The 20,491-nt window shown below is 44.8% G+C and overlaps 1 protein-coding gene across 1 annotated transcript in view; it reads right to left on the bottom strand.

Moving 5' to 3' along the window:
• Positions 1–20,491, bottom strand: part of Tiam2 (T cell lymphoma invasion and metastasis 2) — a 194,124-nt gene that overhangs the window by 89,131 nt on the left and 84,502 nt on the right. Inside the window, exons 2-4 of the mRNA XM_021221237.1 lie at positions 11,542–11,661; positions 9,071–10,311; positions 2,511–2,946 (exon numbers count right to left, since the gene is read on the bottom strand). Of these exons, the coding sequence (XP_021076896.1) occupies positions 2,511–2,946; positions 9,071–10,258 (1,624 nt within the window). The 5' untranslated portion in view covers positions 10,259–10,311; positions 11,542–11,661. The remainder of the gene's footprint in view (positions 1–2,510; positions 2,947–9,070; positions 10,312–11,541; positions 11,662–20,491) is intronic.

The following is a 20,491-nucleotide window of genomic DNA, read 5'->3' as shown; positions in this document are numbered from 1 at the left end:
TTGTATTCCAGCAGCCATGATTTGAATTAACTTATCGAAAGAAAATGAATCCAAAACTGGAGAAAAGACCAAAAGAGGTCACCAAACATCTCAATCCCAGAAACGTGCCGTGGGGACATTCCAATTTAAGACTGGTGCAAAGCGCAGCATCACAGGCTGGTACGCGATCAACCTACCCCCAGTTGTACAAGTTGACTTGTAACTGAAAGGGGTTCTGTACCTTGAAGACGGCCCTGGCATTGACAGAAAGAAGCCAACTCATGACCAGGAAACCTTCTTCATTCAACCCACCCTTGCGGTGGACAGCCATCAGCCCTACCCCAGGCCTAGCAGCTCCTAGTGGGATTAAGTAGACATTCCTCTGGCCATAGTTACACAACGGAGAACATACCTGACCAGCAGTGGAAGAATAAGAATAAAATAGGAAATAATAGAAATCCCACAGTGGAAAACAAGCAATTAATCTAGGCTTCTCTTCGAATTCACCTGCTCTTTGAGAGCCTCAATTCACACTGTCCCTCCACAACCTGTGGGGGGGGGGGCAGGGGGGCGCCTAACTTGGGGCAGAGTCCATAGCATCCAAAACCAATTCTGATGAGCTCTTATCCTGACACCACACGGAATGCTGTGCCTTTTGACAAACACTGTCGTAACCTTGACAACTCTTCAGCCTAGGGTGTCCCTGGGAAGGACATGAAAATCAACCCACTGGAAGAGGCAGATGGTTCCTATTAAATGCTCTATCTTCCAAACTTGAATCATTGTCTGCTTAGCACTGTATACATCAGCAACAGCAGGTCATAACATGGTTCAGCCATCATCCCTATCTACAGAAAATCATTTCCAAAATATCCACATGATTGCTTCAAGAATAATTCCCAAACGATACTTCAGTGTGTATGGACAGACACTACTCTTTTGTTTTCAAATGAGGTTAGCCCAAATACATTAGTTCCGACATTATAATTTACAGCCTTGAAGCCAAGAAAGTTGACCTTAACACAGGGAATTCCCAGAGGGCAGAGGTGGAGACGTGAAGGCTATGGCAGGTAGCCAAAGCTGTGGATTGGATTGGATGCCTGCTCCACAGGGGGGTTTTGTGCCTGGTACTATAGACCTGTTATATTTCCCTGGGAAGTCTGTCACAGGGCACTAGGGAAAAGGGAGGGGACTGCCATCTTTGAAGTCATGTTTACTTTTACTTCCACTCTGTCACCCTGGAAACATATTCCCCATGGCCTGCAAATCAAACCCTTAAACCTTCTCCACTTACAGAATGTTTCCATACCATTTCATAACCCATGTAGAGGCAGTTAAGGCCTTATTTTCTTATTCCTTCAAACTTTTTACTGGGTATGATCCTCTATTCCAACTTTTTAAAATCTCCTCACTTATGCATAAGAGCCTGATTCCCTGGGACATTAACAACTGGGTCAGTTCTATGATTTCCTCAGCCAATCATGAGCCATAAGGATCCTGACCCATTATGAGAAGTTATTGGGTGCTGGGGCTTACACACAGCACAAACCATCCACTAGGGAAACTTACTGGAGGACATTATAGGTGGTTAAGAAGTGATGCCTACCCATCAAGGTTGGGGAAGGGATTTAGAAATGACCAGAGAGCCAAGGAAAGCCACGCAGGGATACTGTGAGGGAGGCACACTGGGCACTTCACACCGACTGCGAACATGTCTGACTCACTTTTCTGCTCCCTTCCCTGATGGAAGAACAAGTGGGAATATCTGATTGTGACATCTGAGGCATCCTGTTCGGTGCCCCGGACAATCACAGGCGGCCTTTGCAGAGACTGAGGCTGTCTGCCCCTCCTGTCTGCACCTGCATAGATCAGAGCCGTGCTCACAGAAGAGGCATCTCGCTGCCTCACAAGATGGCGTTCTTCCAGCCTGCACACCCACAGTGAGCAGAGAAATCACCACTGTTAATGAGCAGTGCTTGTGCGAGGCATTCTTACATAGAAAATTCTTTAACTTAAAAGGTGTTATTTCTTAGACTTAATAACACATATAAATGGTTAACTATTAAACAGACTTGTTAAGATTTTCAGTAGATCTGTGAGACAATAGATCCCAATCTTTCAAGTTAGGGCTGGGAAAGTGGCTCAATTCATAAGCCTTTGATCCCCCATTTGCCTGGTGGATCCCTTTCTTGCAGAATCCACATTAAAACAAAAACAAAATACTTAGGCATAGTAATAGTCTTTATAATCCCAGCACTGGGAAGGTGGAGACAGGTGAATGTTGGGGCTCAGTGGTCAGTTGGTTTAACCACACTGGAGAATTCTCAGCCAGTGAGAGACTAAATCTCAAAGTAAGACAGATGGTACCTAGAGAATGACACCTGAGGCTGTCCCCTGGACATACACACATGCATGTACATACATGCTTAGACACACAATACTTACTAGTCCATGCTGACCCCATCAGCACTTCCAGGTGAAAGAACAGCTGGAGGAAGGACAGGCTCCTGCTAGCATGACCTACCACGTACCTTTCAGGGTCACCCAGTATTGTTTCCACTTCCTCCGAGCCACCAGCTCCAGTTTCCTCTCCTTCTGCAAGGTGACAAGGGGTTTGAAGAAGAGCCACCCGGCTTTCCGGACCACTCCCTGCTCCTTCTCAAAAAGCAGATCCAGCTGCTCCAATGAGCTGACAGACTCGCTGCTGGACTCCATGGTCTCTGTGGACGTTTCCACGTGTTCTGTGTTGCTCCTGCTCATTTCGAGCTCTCGCATGAAATTCTCGTAGATGTTCTGTCGGAGGGGATCGACGCCGATCGCATGAGTGGATTCGCTTCTGTGAGGCAGGGTCTGAGCCGAGCCCCCTGACCACAGTAAGGCAGATGTCTGAGTGGGCACCTGCCCTTCTGCATTCAGTCCATCCGAGTGGCTATCGAAGTACTCACTGCCCTCCGTGGACCTGGGTTCCTGTACACAACACAAATTACCAGCCAGTCATCATCAAGGCCTGTGATACTTCCCTCTGTGGAGGAGTCTCAATGTAACGTGGTGTTGTAAAGAGCCTTGTAGTCACTTGGATTATCACATCTCCAAAAGAGAAAGAATTCTAGAAAGAATACGACCTAACCTCACATATACCTACCAGTAGGGTTAAATGTGAAGAGGCAAATAAAAGGCAACTGTCTGTCCAAACACAGCCTGAGTTTTAACACCAGATCAATTAGCTTTTATATTTAAACCACTAGTGTGGTGTTTTAAGTAACACAGCTAGAATACTAGCTATGAATTGATTTTCTTCTGGAAAGAATTTGTGATCTTATCATCATCTGTTTTTTTCTCCTAAATTATGGGAAATCATTGACTTAGAAAATAGCCATTTTGCAGGGGGGGGGGGTGAGGAAGCTGGGATTTAGACCTTCCTCTGTCTATCTCAAATGAGGTCTTTTGGACAACTGCCCAGGCTTAGACTTCTATACATAGTGATCTCCACCATCCTAACTTCCCACTTCATACAGTAAAATCCAAGGTCCAAGGATTCATAACCCACTAGCGGTACTGCCTATGAACTGTAGGTTGCCTTTAAAAAAAAGAAAAGATTTATTTTTATTTGATTTTGGAATTTATCTTATGAGAAAAGCAACCTCTTTTGTTTATATCCTTTCATCTGAGTGCCTGTTTTATTCCAGACTCCAAGGCTCACCTAAGAAGTGGTTTGCAACATCAATATTGGCTACAATACGAAGTCGAACACAAGACACTCTGAACAAGCTTTACTGCTACCTCATAACCGGTGCCTCCTGATAAACCTAGGGACACAGAGCGTGCAGCCATCAGGTTACAAGCCAGGCTGCAAACACGAGACAATCACCCAGATGCCTTCCACGGATAGCGGCTGATGGGTAGAGTAGTCACTGCTGGCAATAGCGGCTTCCACTTGTAACCCAGCATTTTGGAAGGCTGAGGCAGAAGGAATGACATGAGGCTAGGCTAATTCTTCCTAGTGAGTTCTGGGACAACCTGGGCTACAAAGCAAGATCCTACCTCAAAACTAAATAATAACTAAGAGCAGTACATTTACTATCAATGCAAAAAGTTCTAGCATCCCAAATACCTAACTTGGATTAAAATAGATGCAAGAGAAAGGTGAAGAACAGTCAACTATAATCAGCGGTTGGTAGGTCATCAAAATTAAAGTGAGGAGAAACTTGGTCAGGAGCCATTGAGGCGGGGCTCTATATTGAACCCTCCACCTTGTGGAGATGTTTTACTTTGGAAATTTCATTAAAAAAAAAAAATCAGATCACAGTTACTGGCGGTCATTTTATAGGAAAATCGTCACCAGGCAACTAAAGAGTGTTTTCCAAGGCCCAGGTGTTCAAAACAGAGCTCAGAACAGAAGCTGCTCTTATGAATGATGATAGCATCTTCCAGGAGTGTGTTTACACTCGGTTCTGTGGTCATTCTTATTTATACACTGACACCTCTGCTTCAAAGAGTGAATCAAGCAGCTGCCATGAGTCACTCAGGAAATTCAGAATACTTCCCTTAACTGTCACTTTGGTGAGACTTTCATACACCCCAGGACATGAAGGAATGTTGCCCACTTAGCAGTACTAATGCTACTGTAGCTGTGGCCGTGGCCCTCTGACTAACTGGCCCTAAACACTGGGAGAATCTGTTTCCTTGCAAGAACCTTAGTAGGGTGTTTCAGAGCCAAGAAATCTCTGGCTGAGAGACGGGTCAGGTTACATGTGACCAATGAACACTGTTGTCACTGATTCTCCTAAGAGAGACACTTCGTGTGGCAAGGCTATTAAACGTCCAGCCAAAGCAAAGCAAGACTGTCCTCTTGTGAGATGAACAGATAGCTCGTGTGGGTATTCATCCCTAATTCTTACACGTGGGCATGAATTTCCCAGGGCTCTAGTCAATACCAAAAGATTTGCATCTAGAGTCCCAACTGCCAATGATAGAATCTCAGCCTAAGAAGAAATTAAAAAAAAAAAAAAAAAAACAAAAAAACCTAAAAACTAGAATGTCTTTAAACAGGTCCAGACACAATTCCTAATAACCGCTCTATGGGTATGAGACGGAAGAGCTGATCATGTGTGTGCACAGAGCCTGCGATGCCCATTCCTACTCAATCATCCCCATCGGCAGTAGCTGCTAAAACTTGATGACCAAGGGCCCTTAATAACCAAAGTAGAGAGGGGATTAGAGTTACATCACTATGCAGAGAAGCTGAGTGACCCATCTTGCTGACTCCAGAAGCCAAAACAGTCAGACACAGAGGCTGCATAACGGCTGGGGAAGTGAGAGATGGGTCTGAACGGGTACGGAGGAGCTTTGGTTACAGCCTCCAAGCTGGTTCTAGGGACCTCGTGTACAGCATAATGACCGTGGCTGATGTTCCTTTGCACATATGAAATACACTGAGGCAGTAGACTGTGAATAGTCTCCCAATAAAATAGAGCCAACCGGATCACTCTGCTTAGTGTGACTGTGTTAACTAGACTGCTTATGGTGTCATTCTCGCTGTATTCGTATGTCAAGGCATCAGGCTATACACATTGAATATATTCAATCTCTGCTTATGACCCAGTAAAGCTGAACAAAGAAAAGCTGATGCCTAACTCCTTAAAGGAACCCCCATCTCCTCACGTGTTGGGAAAGGTGTTTGCTCATGCTCCGCTCCTCTTACCCAGAAAAGATGGCTGGTCTCTGAGACAATGTCACTTTAGAATAGAAGTGAGCATTTAGAATCAAAGCGGGCCAGAAACTCAATCTTTCTGTCCTAAATATTGAGACAAACCACAGCAGTACTCGGTGACACCACAGAACATTTCACGCCTGTGGTGGGATTATTCTCCCACCCCGCCCCTCCTTGCAGTCAGGCCTGGACTTACTTACCCTTGGCTGTGCTTGGGGAATAGAAGCAGAAGTTCAACGTGTCAGTTCTGAGAGGAAGTTTTCAAAGCCTATACCTAATTTTCTTTTCTGTCGACTGCAGGAGCTTATAATGTTGTTCACAACAGCTGTTCTGTCAGCCGAGGGTCCCACAGAATAACTCGGACCCCAGCTACCTGCTGACTATGATGAACACGAATCATAAATAGGGGAATAAACTGAAATTAATATGTGGTATTTACTCTAGTGCATATTTCTCTGTTTCCTAGTATGGTATCCTTTTTCATCTGTCTGGTTTTTAGGTTTACACATATGAGGGTAGGTCTGTATGGCAAGGGCTGTTCATTTTTATGTCATCTTTTAAAGTCAAAACAAATGCCTGTCAATCAAGCAAAAACGTTGAGTCATCTCTCTGTTGTCTAGTGGTATACACAAGTTTACGTGGGTAAGAGACAGTAGCTAGTGCCTCCATGTCTTGTTAGAGCATATTATCAGACTCCTAAGCAGTGATTGCCTGTGTGTGTGTGTGTGTGTGTGTGTGTGTGTGTGTGTGTGTGTGNGAGAGAGAGAGAGAGAGAGAGAGAGAGAGAGAGAGAGAGAGAGAGAGAGAGAGAGATATTGAGATTGAGATTGATTAGGGACTGAGCCTTAGGCTTCAGGCATGCAGACATATGCAATGTTCTACTGAACTATGCCCACAAATATCTATCTATCTATCTATCTATCTATCTATCTATCTATCTATCTATCTATCTATCTATTCTTTTTCCTTTCCTTTTTCCTTTCCTTTTTCCTTTCCTCTTTCCTTTCCTTTCCTTCCCTTCCCTTTCTTTTTTTCTTTCTTTTTACTTTGACTTTGAGAAAGGGTCTCAGTAAGTTATCCAGGCTAGCTCTGAACTCACTCTGCAGGCCAGGAAGGCCTCAATTTTCCTGCCTCGGCTTCCCTCATAGTTGGGATGACACTCCTGAGCCATTATACATGACTGGGTTGAATCTATATGGATCTTATCCTAATCTTTTCAGTGAAAGGAAAAGAAATGTTTGGACATTAGGACTAGAATATTTAGCATGCCCAAAAAGTCAAATCTTGTTCACATTTATAAATAATCAATTATTGGGGAATCCACAGACAAAACTTTCAAAAGGTTGTCCTAATGGGCCACTTTAAAAATAAAAGTCTAAATTTCTTATCATATTATTCGATAATCATTAATAGTAGTCAATAATATCTTGGCATTGGTCTGAGGTTTTACAGATGTGGCTCCTAGCCTGTTTCTCCACTAACTGACCCTGTGTCTCCTGTGAACTCCTTGATTCTGCAGCTTCCTCATCTCAAAATTTGGGGGAGTCCTTTCTAGCATTAAAATTCTTTTTATAAATTCCTGGTTATTTTGTCCATAAAGTCCACACGGTACACAATATATCAGAGGTAAGTTTGCACATGACACAGAACTGAAGAAGGTTCAGTCTCCCTGTGAAGGCTGGCCACCCAGTGCCTGATCCACACGCCAGGGTAACAGGTCTGCTTTGGACCAGTGAAATAGAACTTGAATATGTTTAGTGAACACGATCTCTGTGTGTTGAGTCAGGCCACAAACACAGATGCTCCAGACAAACAGAAAGAGGTGCTCTATGACGGTGTGCATGAAGAGGCATGGTGGCCAACAGCTGAACATAACCAGCTCTGTAATACCAGGAGCCAAAGGGGCAGCAGGGGCTGAACAGCATATTATATAATCAGGCACTATGAGAGGCTGAGAAAGGGGCAGCAGGGACTGAAGAGCACATTATATACCCAGGCACTATGAGAGGCTGAGAAAGGGGCAGCAGGGGCTGAAGAGCACATTATATACCCAGGCACTATGAGAGGCTGAGAAACAGGAACCAGGAGGGAAAAGCACAGGACAACTTCTCACTTGGTGGTTATTTGGCTTAAGGGACCATAACTCAGGAGCAAGCAAATTATTACCCTGAGAGATCTGAACAAAGGTCCTGGAGACAGAACGGTGGCCACCTGTTCTCCATCTCCCCTGGGAGAGAGGGTGATACCGGCAGGACACACAAGAAGGAAGTAACCAATGGTAAACTTTATAAACAGGAAATAATCTACTGGGACAGGTTGTATTGTTGCCTGTTCTTCATGCCCCGTGATTGTTTTTATACTCATATAAATATGTATCTTGCAGAGTTAAAGACAACTTCCCCCTATAGACATACTACCTAATCAGATTCCCCTCAATTCTATGGCCTTACAGAGAAAATAAAGCCAAAAAGACCAAATGGCTGGAGATGTGGCTCAGTGGTAAGAGCCTTTGCTTGGTATGTGTAAGGCAGTGGGTTCCATTCCCAGCAGAACACACACACACACACACACACACACACAAAACACACACACAGGTACATCCTCTGTGGCATAATTTTTAGGAGTTATTTTTTTTTTTAATGAGTGGACTTAAATATAAAGTAATGCCACTTTGGGAAGGCCTCCTTATCTGAAATCAGTGACTGGCTCCCTTCCATTTGTCTTTGGACTTGATGAGTGAGGTCTAGCAACAGCTTCTGATTGCCAGTTCCCTTGGACCTTCAGCCAGCTCTATGCTTCCAAGAACAGTTGGACCAGCTTCAGACCCAGGCCTGTGGGAGAGCCAAGGCAATTTTAGTGCGGAACCTGGATGCTACGGGCTCAAGGCCATACTGTCTGACCCACATAGAGACAGTAACAGGGGCCTTGGAATGGGTAGTGGGGCCGGGTTTAGAGGAGATCAAGAAGCTGGAGTTCTGAAGATGCTGGTGTCCTTGTAAGAAGAGAAAGAAACTAGGGCTCTCTCCCTCCCTGCTGTGTAAGGACAGAACTTTCAGCAACCAGCAACAGGCCAGAGTCACCACAGTGGCCCATGACTTTCCAACCTGTGGAACTATGAAATATGAGTCTATCTTTTAGCCACCCCATAAGTAGTAGTATTCGGTTCCACCCTTACCCCAACCCCAAACGCAGTGACACTGAAGTTGGGAGCCAAGATTCAGAGCAAATGAGAAAGAAATATCTAACCAGAAATAAGCTGTGCTGTGTCTTCTGTTATAAAAGCTTCCTTGGCCGGCTTACCTGAGGTTCTGGCTACTTTCGGGTACTAGTTAGAAATACTCTAGGACCCCCACCCCCGCACCTAAGCCAGGGTGTTCTCACCTGCAGTTTCCTCTTCTTCCTGGAGAGGCTTCCTGTCCAGTCACTGAAGCGCCGCATTCTGGCTTTGAGGGTGTCTTTCTTAGCTGCATCTTCGGTTAAGGCTTTGGACTTGCGACACGGGAGAGTAAAGGAACTATAGTGCAGGGGATCCCTGTGATCCACCCTGGAGGGCACATCCATGTCAGAAGCAAAGGAGACTCGGTTGTTCAGGCTGACTTGGGAGCCAATGTACCCATTGGAAGAAAGGCAGGTGCCAGAAGGTGAGCGGCACCCCAAGTTGGGGTCTTTGTACAATTCCCGGAGAGAGGAGAGGGAAGAGCTTTGGTTGAAAGGCTTTTTGGTGTCACTGGGTGGGAAGCTGCTGGGGAGTCTGGGGTCTGGAGTGCTGGGAGCCAGGAAGGAGCCGTCCACCTCGCTCACCTCCCCAGTGTTGCCCCAGGGGGAGTCATACCAGGATGACTCTGAGCTCAGGGAGCTGCCTTTGCTAGAGCGCAGGCAAGAGTCAGTGGGAGAAGGCCTCTGGCTGGCTGGGGAGCCTGCACCGGAATGCCGCCTGGTTTCCCGCACCGGGCAGGTTTCCGATGCTAAGGTAGGGGAGTATCTCAGCAGCCGTACAGGTCCACTGGGGTCCTCGGAGGGCCCCTTGTGGGGGTTGTCACCATTGTGGAACTCAACTCTTAAACAACCGTCTAGCTTTCCCAGTGTCTTGATGAGCACCCTGGGGCTCCTGCGGTCCTCGCCTGGAGGGGCGGAGGCGAGGCTTTCCTTTCTCCCATAGCAGGTGAGAAGGTGTCCATTGGAGGTGATGTGGCTTTCCCCTGACTCGCGGTCAACATAGTGGAAGCCATTCTCCGGTAAGAAAGCACCACTGTTGCCCTGGAAATCATTTCCTGGGGCATTTGCTCTGTGCTTAGAGTAGGCGGTGCCCTTTGAGACTTTACATGTGGGTCCACTGAGTCTGGTGGCATAAGGCTGGTGATTCTTAAAGTGAGAAAGGCAGCTTCGGGCTAGGGACCTGGACTTGTAGCCTGTTCCACTACTTCCATGAGTCCATCCATGCAAGGACTTCTCGTCTTTTGCATGAACACTGCGTATTTTCAGAGAGCAAGGTTTTTGCTTAGCACCAGTGACAGTATTACTATGATTCTTAGATCCTTGGAAGGTATATTGACTCTCGGAGTTCCCCATTTTAACCGAAATTGAGAACAGTTGTATCAATATGAGCCATGGTCTAAATTACACTGCAATAAAAGAGGATTTTCTCAATAATAATGGCAATAATAGTAAAACAATGTCTGACATACTATTAAATGGGTAGAATAGAGAGTACAGGTCATTTCTTTCCATGCCTGACAAGATTCAAAGGAGCAGAAGTAAGAGCCATGCACTGAATTGTGCAAGGCAACACTGGCCACACAGATGCGTGTGTGCTAAGGGATGCTAATTCATGATCAGTGGCAAAAAAGTATCAGCTAAAGGTAGAGACCTCCTTCAGACCCAATGTTGGATAAAGATTCTCGAAGGAAAGTCTAGCCTCCAGAGATGCATCAAAGAAATGACATTTTTATTACATAGGAATTATGGGCCCCAGGGCACCTCAGATTCCCCCAAATGCTCAAGTCTTTGAGTGCAATCTTTGCACATGACCCTCATGTGCACTCTCGCTTAGATTTCACACATAACACTTGACGATGGAAATGCTGGGGATATTGGTGTCGCTCTGTATTTTCCCACTGAATCATTCCTGAATAACTGTTTGTATATGTTCAGCAATGTTATTTTAAAAAAATACATCAACTGGCAATTAGGTGAATCTACAGGTGCAGAACCTTTCGCCCCAGAGGACTTATTGAGGTCCCTGCTCCCACATGACCACAGCCCCAGGTACCTTGCTTCATGGGAGTTTTCAAGTCTAAGCTAAAGAAAAGACTAGAAGGTCCCAAGAGTATGGTCCGATTAAAAAGGCTTGGGGAAGAAGTAAAAGCTTTTATTTGGGAGAGAAAAATATTTTTATAAACGTTCATAAACGTCTAGTCCTTGTCTAAGACTTGAAGACTCACTTTAGAATACAGTGAGAGAAAAACATGCAAATTCATACCAATTAGAACGTGGGCCACAGAACAAGGTACTGGTCTCTTTAAACTTCCTTTAAAGTTCCAGTTAGCTCACAGAGTTCATTAGGTAAGCAAAATGCAAATTAAAATGTGCTGGAACCCTCCCCCCCCCCTTTTAATGCTGATCAGCACTCATACCTACTGTCAGGTTGCCAGCTTAATTAGCAGGTTTTTAGATTCTTTGTTCTTGTACATTGTAGCATGTATTCGCAAATCAGAAATCAAACGGATGGAAATCTGGTTGGTGGCGGTTATCAGGCCCTTTGAAAATCCAGTCACTGGAGCAAAGGACGCCTTTTTTATTACTCCGTGGGTCATGTAATTTACAAGAGGCCCATGTAACTGAGCTGTCCTTACCTGAAGCCTGGCTTTTGCTGGGAGGGAGGTTAATAATGCTCAGCGGGTTTTACGTGATCTTGGGAACGATGCAGGTATTTTAACAAACGGAGGTACGTGGGGCGAGTCCGTGAATTGATCCTGCCAAAAAAAAAAAAAAAAAAAAAAAAAAAAATGAAGAAGAAAAAGAAAAAAACAAAGAAGAGCGAGTTAGAATGTGACTCCGTTGGTGGACTGTGCATCTCCTACAAAGCCCTGGGCGTGACCCTCAGCAGAGCTGAACATGAGGCACTTCAGTACAAGGTTATAATGCTAGCACTTGGGAAGGTAAAGGCAGGCGGGGCAAGAGATGAGGGTCATAGGCATTCAGTAAGTCTGGGGTAGTGGGCTACATGTCTAAAGTCTAAATAACCCAATGATTTAATATAGGCTATCCAGAAATAAAGTATTGGTGTTCAAAAATCACCTGTCAAAGTCTCGGCAAGCAAAGGCACCTGCTGCCAGGCCTGCCGGCCTGAGACAGATCCCTGGATGCTGTGTAATGGACAGAGCGGACCCCTGCAAGTTGTTCCGTGACCTCCCTCCCTGCACACCACGACCTGTAAGCTCCCATCTCATAAATGAAATAATGAAAACAACTTAATAACCTAAAACAAACACTGTCGAGAGAATAAAGGAGACATCTGTGAACTTCTTGGTTGATCAAGACTGTCTGGAGAGCTAAAGGAAGCCAGACTCAGACATTCGGAGTCTGCAGCCGACTTGAAGTCAGTGGCAGGTGAGGATGCTCAAGTGAGTCAGGCTATCTATCAGCACTCCCAGGAAAAGAACTCTTGGGCTCTGCTGACAAGACACGTGGTGGGGATGTGCATTCCTCCCCCAATTTCCCCCTCCCACTCCCCTCTCTTCCCCCCCTCCCCTCTCCTCCCTTGCAGGACAAGAGTAACTGATTGTTCTCTATTGAACCAAGCAATGAAAACAAAAGGCCAAGGTAAAAATATCACAACGGAGAGAGTCCTAAGTTACAGAGGCGGATCTCATCCACCAAAGCATGTATTGGTGGGGGTCAGAGGTCAACCTCAGGAGGACAAGGTGGCCCTCCAAGGAATGCCACCTGGTGGCATTCTGCCTGACACAAAGCCTTTATTTTTCTCACAGACAAAGGGAAGAAGGGCCTGGAGTGACCTTTGCAGTTCCCTCTCTGGAGTCTATTCTGTAATTATAACAAAGCATGCCTAACAAGATCGACCACCTTCCCCATTTTTGGCTCAGCAACATTAAGTATTGTCAGACTGTCATTGTCACCATCCATGTCTACAATCCTTTTCTCACTTCGGGACTGGAACTCTGTAGCTCACTGAGCAGTCAGGCCTTGGTCTTCACTCCCTCTCCTGATACCCAAGACATTACTAATTAAAGGGAGGAAGGGAGGGAGGGAGGGGGATGGACAGAGGGAGGCAGGGAGGGGTGTAGGGAAGAATGAATGAACAAAAGAAAGGAAGGAAAGAGAAAGAAAGGGCAGAGAAGAAAGAAAAGAAAAAAGAAAAGAAAAGAAGATTTTTAATTTCAATAAGATGAGGTCTCATGTGTCTTGAGCTAGCCTTGAATTCTACAAGGATGATCATAAACCTCTTGTCCTCCTGCCTCCACCACCCAAAGGCTGGGGTTACAGGAGTGTATCTATAATGTACCATGCCTAGTTTATGCAATGCTAAGATCAAATCCAGGCCTTTCAGCAAGCTAGGCAAACACTCTACCAATTTAGCTCCATGTCCAGGCACTTAATTATTTTTATTATTGTGATAATTTGAGAAATATACCAGAAGACCATATCTTTCACTAACCCTTTGCCTCACTAAAAGACTGAACTGTGGGCTCCCAAGAAGCACTCTGGAAACACCTATGGGATGGATGAAGGCAACTCCTACCTTAGAAGACTGATTGATTTTGACACAGACCAAAAGCAAGATTTCTCTCTACCGGCTATGTTCAAAAAAACGGACTCATAGACCCTTGGGGAGTCTTCTAGACCTAGGCAGGATAGCGCAGAAAGGAAGATAAAGGAAGCCAGCAGCAGTACACATGCAAATAGAGGCAAATGCTGAACAGCTGTTCAGTGCACCTGGCCAACGCCAGCTGTTCAACACACCTGGCCAGCCCCACCCACTAGAGATAGAGGCAGCCTTAAGATGGCAGCAGCAAGAACATATTCAGCATCTATGAGACATTCACTGACAGACAGGGCAGCCTCTGAGAGACACTATGTAACTATTGTCTTGATGACTTTGACAAAAGTTTTAGCAACCTCTTTTAACTCCTTTACAAAGGCAAACTTATAGTGTTCGAGTTTTAAAACTCGTTCGGTAGAAAAGAGACTGTTTTATTATTATTAAAAAAAAATAAAACAGTTTTCTAAAAGGTCCTGTAAACTTAAAAAATATATATAGTTAAAGGCCTAGTACTTAAAAATAGCAAAAATATCTTTTAGATTATATTAAATCACAATAGTATACATGAAGGTATAAGTGACAATAATACTCACTAAGTACCTGAGACACAGTGAGACCTACAGTTCATAGTAACATACTATATAGGTGAAGGCTCTGTGAAACACAGAGACCATTAAAACAGTTTATATAGCAAAGGCTGGATGCCATGCAACAAAGGTTTATAAAATTATCTTCATTTATTAGATAACAATAATATTCAAAATTTAAAATTAGTCACAATTCCAAGGATGTTAAAAAGAAATCCTTCTCTTTCATCTTGTCCCCAGTCATAGGAATGTATCAGGCAGCGTTTGAAGCTAAAAGCACAAACAAGAATGGAAGGGGCTCTCTGGTTTTCAAATGATGATCAATTACCAAATTAAAAATGTCAACAAATATATACAACTTAATAGACAGGGCCATCAAAATTTCACCAAAATACCACAGAATTCTGGAATTCTTCTCCACTGAAATCTCTTGGGCCAAGTCTGCACAGCTCAAATCATACTCAGCAATAAAGTCTTCCATATTCCTACTGGGATGTCCCCGCTAAGTCCAACTGAAAGCATTCCACTGCTTTCGAAAGTCCCGAAATCCACATTTCTCCAAACAAAAGCATTGTCAGGCCTATCCCAGCAATACCCTACTCCATGAGACCAACTCCTGTCTTAGGGTTTTACTGCTATGAAGACAGCATGGACGAGGCAAGTCTTATAAAGGACAACATTTAACTGGGGCTAGCTTACAGGTTCAGAGATTCAGTCCGGTATCAAGGCAGGAACATGGCAGCATCCAGGCAGGCATGGTGCAGGAGGAGCTGAGAGTTCTACATCTTCATCTGAAGGCTGCTAGCAGAATACTGTCTTCCAGGCAGCTATGGTGAGGGTCTTAAAGCCCATGCCCACAGTGACACACCTACTCCAACAGGGCCACACTTTCTAATAGTACCACTCCCAGGGCTGAGCATATACAAACCATCACACATGGGGGAAATTTAAGATTTACCTAGTCATCATTTGCCTTCAGAATGAGGTACACTGATGGCTAAAGTCTCTCCTCTCAAAGGAGTGCAGGACTTAGAACAGGAAACAAGACAAAGAAACAAAATGAAACTTGGACCTGGGGCTGAGTTGAGCAAGATGGAGTGAAGGAAGAAGCCAGCAGATGGGGCTGAGGAACTAGCTGTAAGGAGGGCTGAGGCTGAATGATGGGGCAAGCAGAGTTAGGGTCACTGTTGGTATCAGCACCTCCAAAACCAAGGCAACAACCACCATATTCCCAGAATCCACTTGCCTCATGCCCCACCTTTACTTGTGTTATGTCATCACCCATATAAAAAGAAGCGCCCCCACCCCCCCATCTCTCGCTCCCTCTCTCTTCCCTGCTTCTCTTTCCACAGCCACCTGGCCCCTCTCTCCCAATAAACCTCATGTGGAACTGTTTGGCCTGCTGTGGTCCTTCTGAAGCTGCTTGGCATTCAAGATCATAACAGTCAGGATCACTGAACAAAGGCAGATTTCTGGTTGAGTGGGACAGTAAAGCCCGATGTCTCCCACAAAGACCAGCAGGCTCCATCGTTTCATAGAGATTAGAAGGCTGAGCGAGGCTCCCTATAGTCGGTGGTGAATCCCTCAGCCAGAGCCAAGAGCCAGATAAGATAGAGGGTCACCGTCACTGGCCACCATGAGGTCTGCTGACATCTTTTTATTTGGATCAGGCCCCAGAGATGTTGCAGCCACTCAGAAGACAAGGATCAGAATTTGGTCTGGTTAGTGTCAGAGAACTTGAGTGACAACTTAACTTGCATCTGGTATGGCACGTAGGACATTGGGGAAAGGTACTTATCCTTTATGGATTTTGTTTTTCCCCATTTGCAAAGTAAAAATAAAAATATCTGGCACGGAGGGAGAGTCAGGTATGGAAATTTATGTGAAAAATACCTAAAAAAATATGAATACCATCAGCTGTAAACTATTAATTTTTTGTAGTGTGATGCCAAATATTTTGTGATCTATCTTTTCAGACCTGCCATTGATTATGAGCCATTGAACATCGTCTATATTTACATACAAATTTATAATTTTCTAAATTGTACTATTAGTATGTCTGATTTTTGTCAACACCCCCTCCACAAAATCACAGCAGATAAAATGTAATTTACAATAGGTATCAAATGCCCAAGAAAACAGTGCCCTAAGCCAAGCACTTGAATAATTAGATCCTTGTGATCGCAAAGATGAGAGAATAATTCAGTAACACACTGAACAACTATTAATGCCTTGAACTATTAATGTCTTATGGAGACTATAGAGACAGATAAGTATCAGGGACATCACTCAACATCAGATAACATACCGGCTCCCCACGAGTCAGGATCTATCCAGTGTGCCCACAGTGAGAGGCTAAGGAGACCAGTCTTAATGTCTTACTTTCCACATGTGACCACAGAGTCACAGGAAAGGGACATATTTGTGTAAAATAACACTATTCAGCTCTATAAGGGATCCAGACTTAAACTCTTGTCAATATCACCCAAACCCCATTTTGTCAATGAACCACAGTTGGAATGCAAGAACTGAATGCCAGGAATTGAGAGAATGAATCTCTCATTCTAAAACTACCGAACTCACTCTGGTAAAGAGGCAGGCAAAAGAACATCTGGTCCCTGCAGGAATTTGTAATCTTTACAGGGGCAGGAAGCAAGCTGCTGCCCCAGGCCTCTAAGCTAAGAACCTCTGTCAGAGTTCCACCGGTTTTCTTTCAATGCAGTGGGGGCCCATTAACAGATGAAAGAAATCAGTCACCGGGCAGTACTGAATGCCCTAGGAGCCTGAGCTCAGTGGACAAGCACGGCTGACATTCAACAGGGGGAAAGTCATAAATTCCAAAGGTACAATGGCCAAGCTCTAGGGCATACTTCACCACCTTAGTTAACCCCATTCATCACTTGAGGGTTGTCTCAGAACCCCCACCCTAACGTCAGCAAGCATTGCACATAGAACTGCTGTTCACACTAGGGTCTCAGCCCACTGGTGGGTCAACAAGACACCATAACGAGTCAACCCCAGCAAAAAGTAGAGAGGAAATAAGATTAGAAGAACAAACAATGCCAGAGTATGTAAAGGTAAAACCACTGCTTGAAACAATGTGTCTGGGTGCTTGTTTGTGATGTAGAGGTGTGTCTTTTTGACTGGTGATTCCAAACCCCCTTTTTAAAAACTATGTCATTAACCTAGTATTTTTATCAGAACGGTACATATATTTGTTATAATGAAGTATCTGAAGAATTATCAAAATCAACAACAACAACAACAACAACAACAAAGAGGAATTATTCCACCCATGATTTCAGAGGGTCTATGTCATTTGGCTATGTGTTTTTGGGTCTGTAGCCATGGAGTTCACCATGGTGATAGGAGCTGGTGTCTACCAGGCTCTTCTGATGTATGGTGGCCAGCAAAGGGCACTTGGAGAAGGGGCTGTGGTAAGACATTAGCCCTACAAGAATGCACTCCAAGTGACTGGGCAGAGAGAGAATCCTATAATCACACAGTAATCTATTCAAATGAGGCCAGAATCCCCATGATCTGTCCCTAAACTCCTACATATTCCTTAATTAAGTTGACAATCGTGAATAATTGTCCCACGGTACTACTAAGAAGACTTCGCATCAAACAAAGTAAGCGCTCTCCAAAAACTCAGAAAACCATCACCCAAAACAAACACCCGGGCTATGGACTCAGAGCCAGACAAGAAAGGGAGCATCAATCATTGAGAGTTCTATACAGTAAGCCTATAGCTCTCATTCCATTGTATTCTAACTTCTGAGAAACTGTAAAAGCATATTCAAATTCTTAAGAATTTGGAAAGGCCTTGTAAGGAAGGGACTCAAGAGGATGAGTGGAATTCTGACAGCGAAGGAAAGGAAGGAAGGAAAGGATGGAAAGGATGACAGGGAACTGGAAAATAGCAAGTCCAAACACTCGGGCGGGAGTCTGGGTGTCCTGGGTCCATACGTGGCTGAAGCAGCAACTGAGCAAAAAGGAGAAGGACCCCAGCTTGCTTAATGCCTGAGTGTCCGGGACACAGTTGGGAAGGAAAAGACAGCAAATGAGGAAGGAAGAAGCAAAGAGAAAGAGGCAGCTGGGGGAGCCTTAGAGGTCAAGTCGCCGCCCCAGCCATTCAGAGACACTTAGGGTCCCCCTACTGGGTGGCATGGACAGGAAAAGACATGTTCTTGGTCTTGACAGAAACTTAGGGAACTGAAAAGAACTCAATTGCTCCACTCAGCAAGTCGGTAGGAAGGGTTTGGAGACCTCCCAGGCCTCTGACAAAGCGCTTCAAGGGAAGCGAAAGCTGTACAAACGAGACCCCCTCTTCCCGGCGACTGTTAGACTGTGTGGGATGTGAGGTGGGTTACAAACATGTGCCATGAGGAGCAGCACTGGAGGACGCACAACTCCAACAGCGCAGAGACCACATCCCACAAACATTGCTGGTATGTTTGTGGAATGCCAAGAAAATAGAGTGGCTGGCTACAGCCAAACCATCACGGGAACGGAAAAACATTTCAGGGGTTTGATGACAAAAATCCTTTGAAGCAAAATTACAGAATCCATATAGTTTAGAATGAAATGGCCCCAAGAGTGAGAAAGAAAATACCTTCCGTTAAGAAAAGTCAAAATGTGTTTCATATGTTTTTTTTTTTAGCCAGGCACTTGAAAGTGTCATTTGTTGTAGTTGTTGCTGGTGGTGGTGCGTGCCTGCTTGCGTGTATGTATATGTGTCTTTTTGTCTGTATGGAAGCACACTTGTCTGTGTGGGTGAGCATGCATGTGTTTTATGTTGTGTGCAAAGGCCAGAGGACCTCAGCTGCTGTACCTCAGACAGCATCGGGCTTCTTTTCATTGAGACAGTCTCTCTTTCATTGGCCTGGATCTAGCAGAGTAGGCCGGGTTGATTAGTCAAGGAGTCCTAGGGATGGTTATCTCGGCCTCTCCAGCACTGAGATTACCCACACGTACCACACTTTTGCTATTGGTGTTTTTGCTTTTGAACATGGGTTCTTGAGATTAAACACGGGTCCCACTGCTTGGAAAGCAACTGCTCCACAAGCTAACCTCCCAGACCCTCCCACTTCTGTGTCTGTCTGTTTGTTTAACGTGCTAATGTTCTCTCCTGCTTCACCTTTTCCCCTTGGTCTCCTTCAGTATCATTCAAATGTTCCCCTACATTCCAGTCCTCCAAGACCTCATGCTGACCAGGGGTGAGTTCCACAACCAGATAAATTCTAAATAATGGCTTTCAAATGGCCCTCTTCTCTGTAACTTACGAGTACCAAAGTCAAAACTGTCAGTGTGACTTTTAAATAACCTCTCTTTATTAACCATGCTTGAGTCATCCCACAGAAGCAAACCTGGGTTTCTGCAAGTGGCACCCAAGCTTCACGCCACAACACAGGCAGCCTGGGGTCTCAGGCTACAGGGCTGCCGTGGTTGGCTTGTCTCTGACTGGGGAGACCCACCAATGAGACACGCACCTCAGGAAACTGGAAGCAGACAATCACATTTTACAACCAAATATATACTACAGTGATTCTACCAAAAAAAAGTATTTAACTTAACATTTTTTAATTGCACAGGAATTTAAATGCTTTGGAACTCAAAGTCTATAGGTGCATGGGGGGATGGGACAAATTTATCAAGTTCTGAAAGCTGCTGTGGGCCGAAGATCCCTGAGAAGTGGGGGCCATGATTAATAACGTGCACAATTACCCTTGCCTCATAGAAAAAGGAACTAAGTCTCCAGGTGTACTGGCCAGTTTTGTGTGTCAACTTGACACAAGCTGGAGTTATCACAGAGAAAGGAGCCACCCTTGAGGAAATGCCTCCATGAGATCCAGCTGTGGTGCATTTTCTCAATTAGTGATCAAAGGTAGAAGGGTCCATTGTGGGTGGTGCCATCCCTGGGCTAGTAGTCTTGGATTCTAAAAGAAAGCAAGCTGAGCAAGCCGGGGAAGCAAGCCAGTAAGGAACATCCCTCCATGGCCTCTGCATCAGCTCCTGCTTTCTGACCTGCTTGAGTTCCAGTCCTGACTTCCTTTGGCGATAAACAGCAAGATGGAAGTGTAAGCTGAATAAACCCTTTCCTCCCCAACTTGTTTCTTGGTCATGATGCTTTGGGCAGGAATAGAAACTCTGACTAAGACAGGGGTTGAATGGCTAAGTCAAAATCACTAAGAGGTCAAAGGAAAAAAAAGGTAGGAATCAAATCAGGATCTTTCTAATTACTTTTAACACTAACTGCTAAGTTTACAGGATCTAGAATAGCCTAGGAGACCAGCCTTGGTGCATGTCTCTGAGAAGGCGGCTGGATTAGGTTTAACTGGCATGGGAGGACTCACTTTAACTGCTGTTGGTAGAATGAACAAGAAGGCCAGCTGGACAACAGAATTCACCGCTCTCTGCTTCCTGACTGCAGTA

The sequence above is a fragment of the Mus pahari genome, chromosome 21 (genome assembly GCF_900095145.1).
Source record: "Mus pahari chromosome 21, PAHARI_EIJ_v1.1, whole genome shotgun sequence".
NCBI classification, from domain to species: domain Eukaryota; kingdom Metazoa; phylum Chordata; class Mammalia; order Rodentia; family Muridae; genus Mus; species Mus pahari.
Note: the sequence above shows the minus strand (reverse complement) of the source record. Positions and strands in the feature narration are given on the sequence as shown.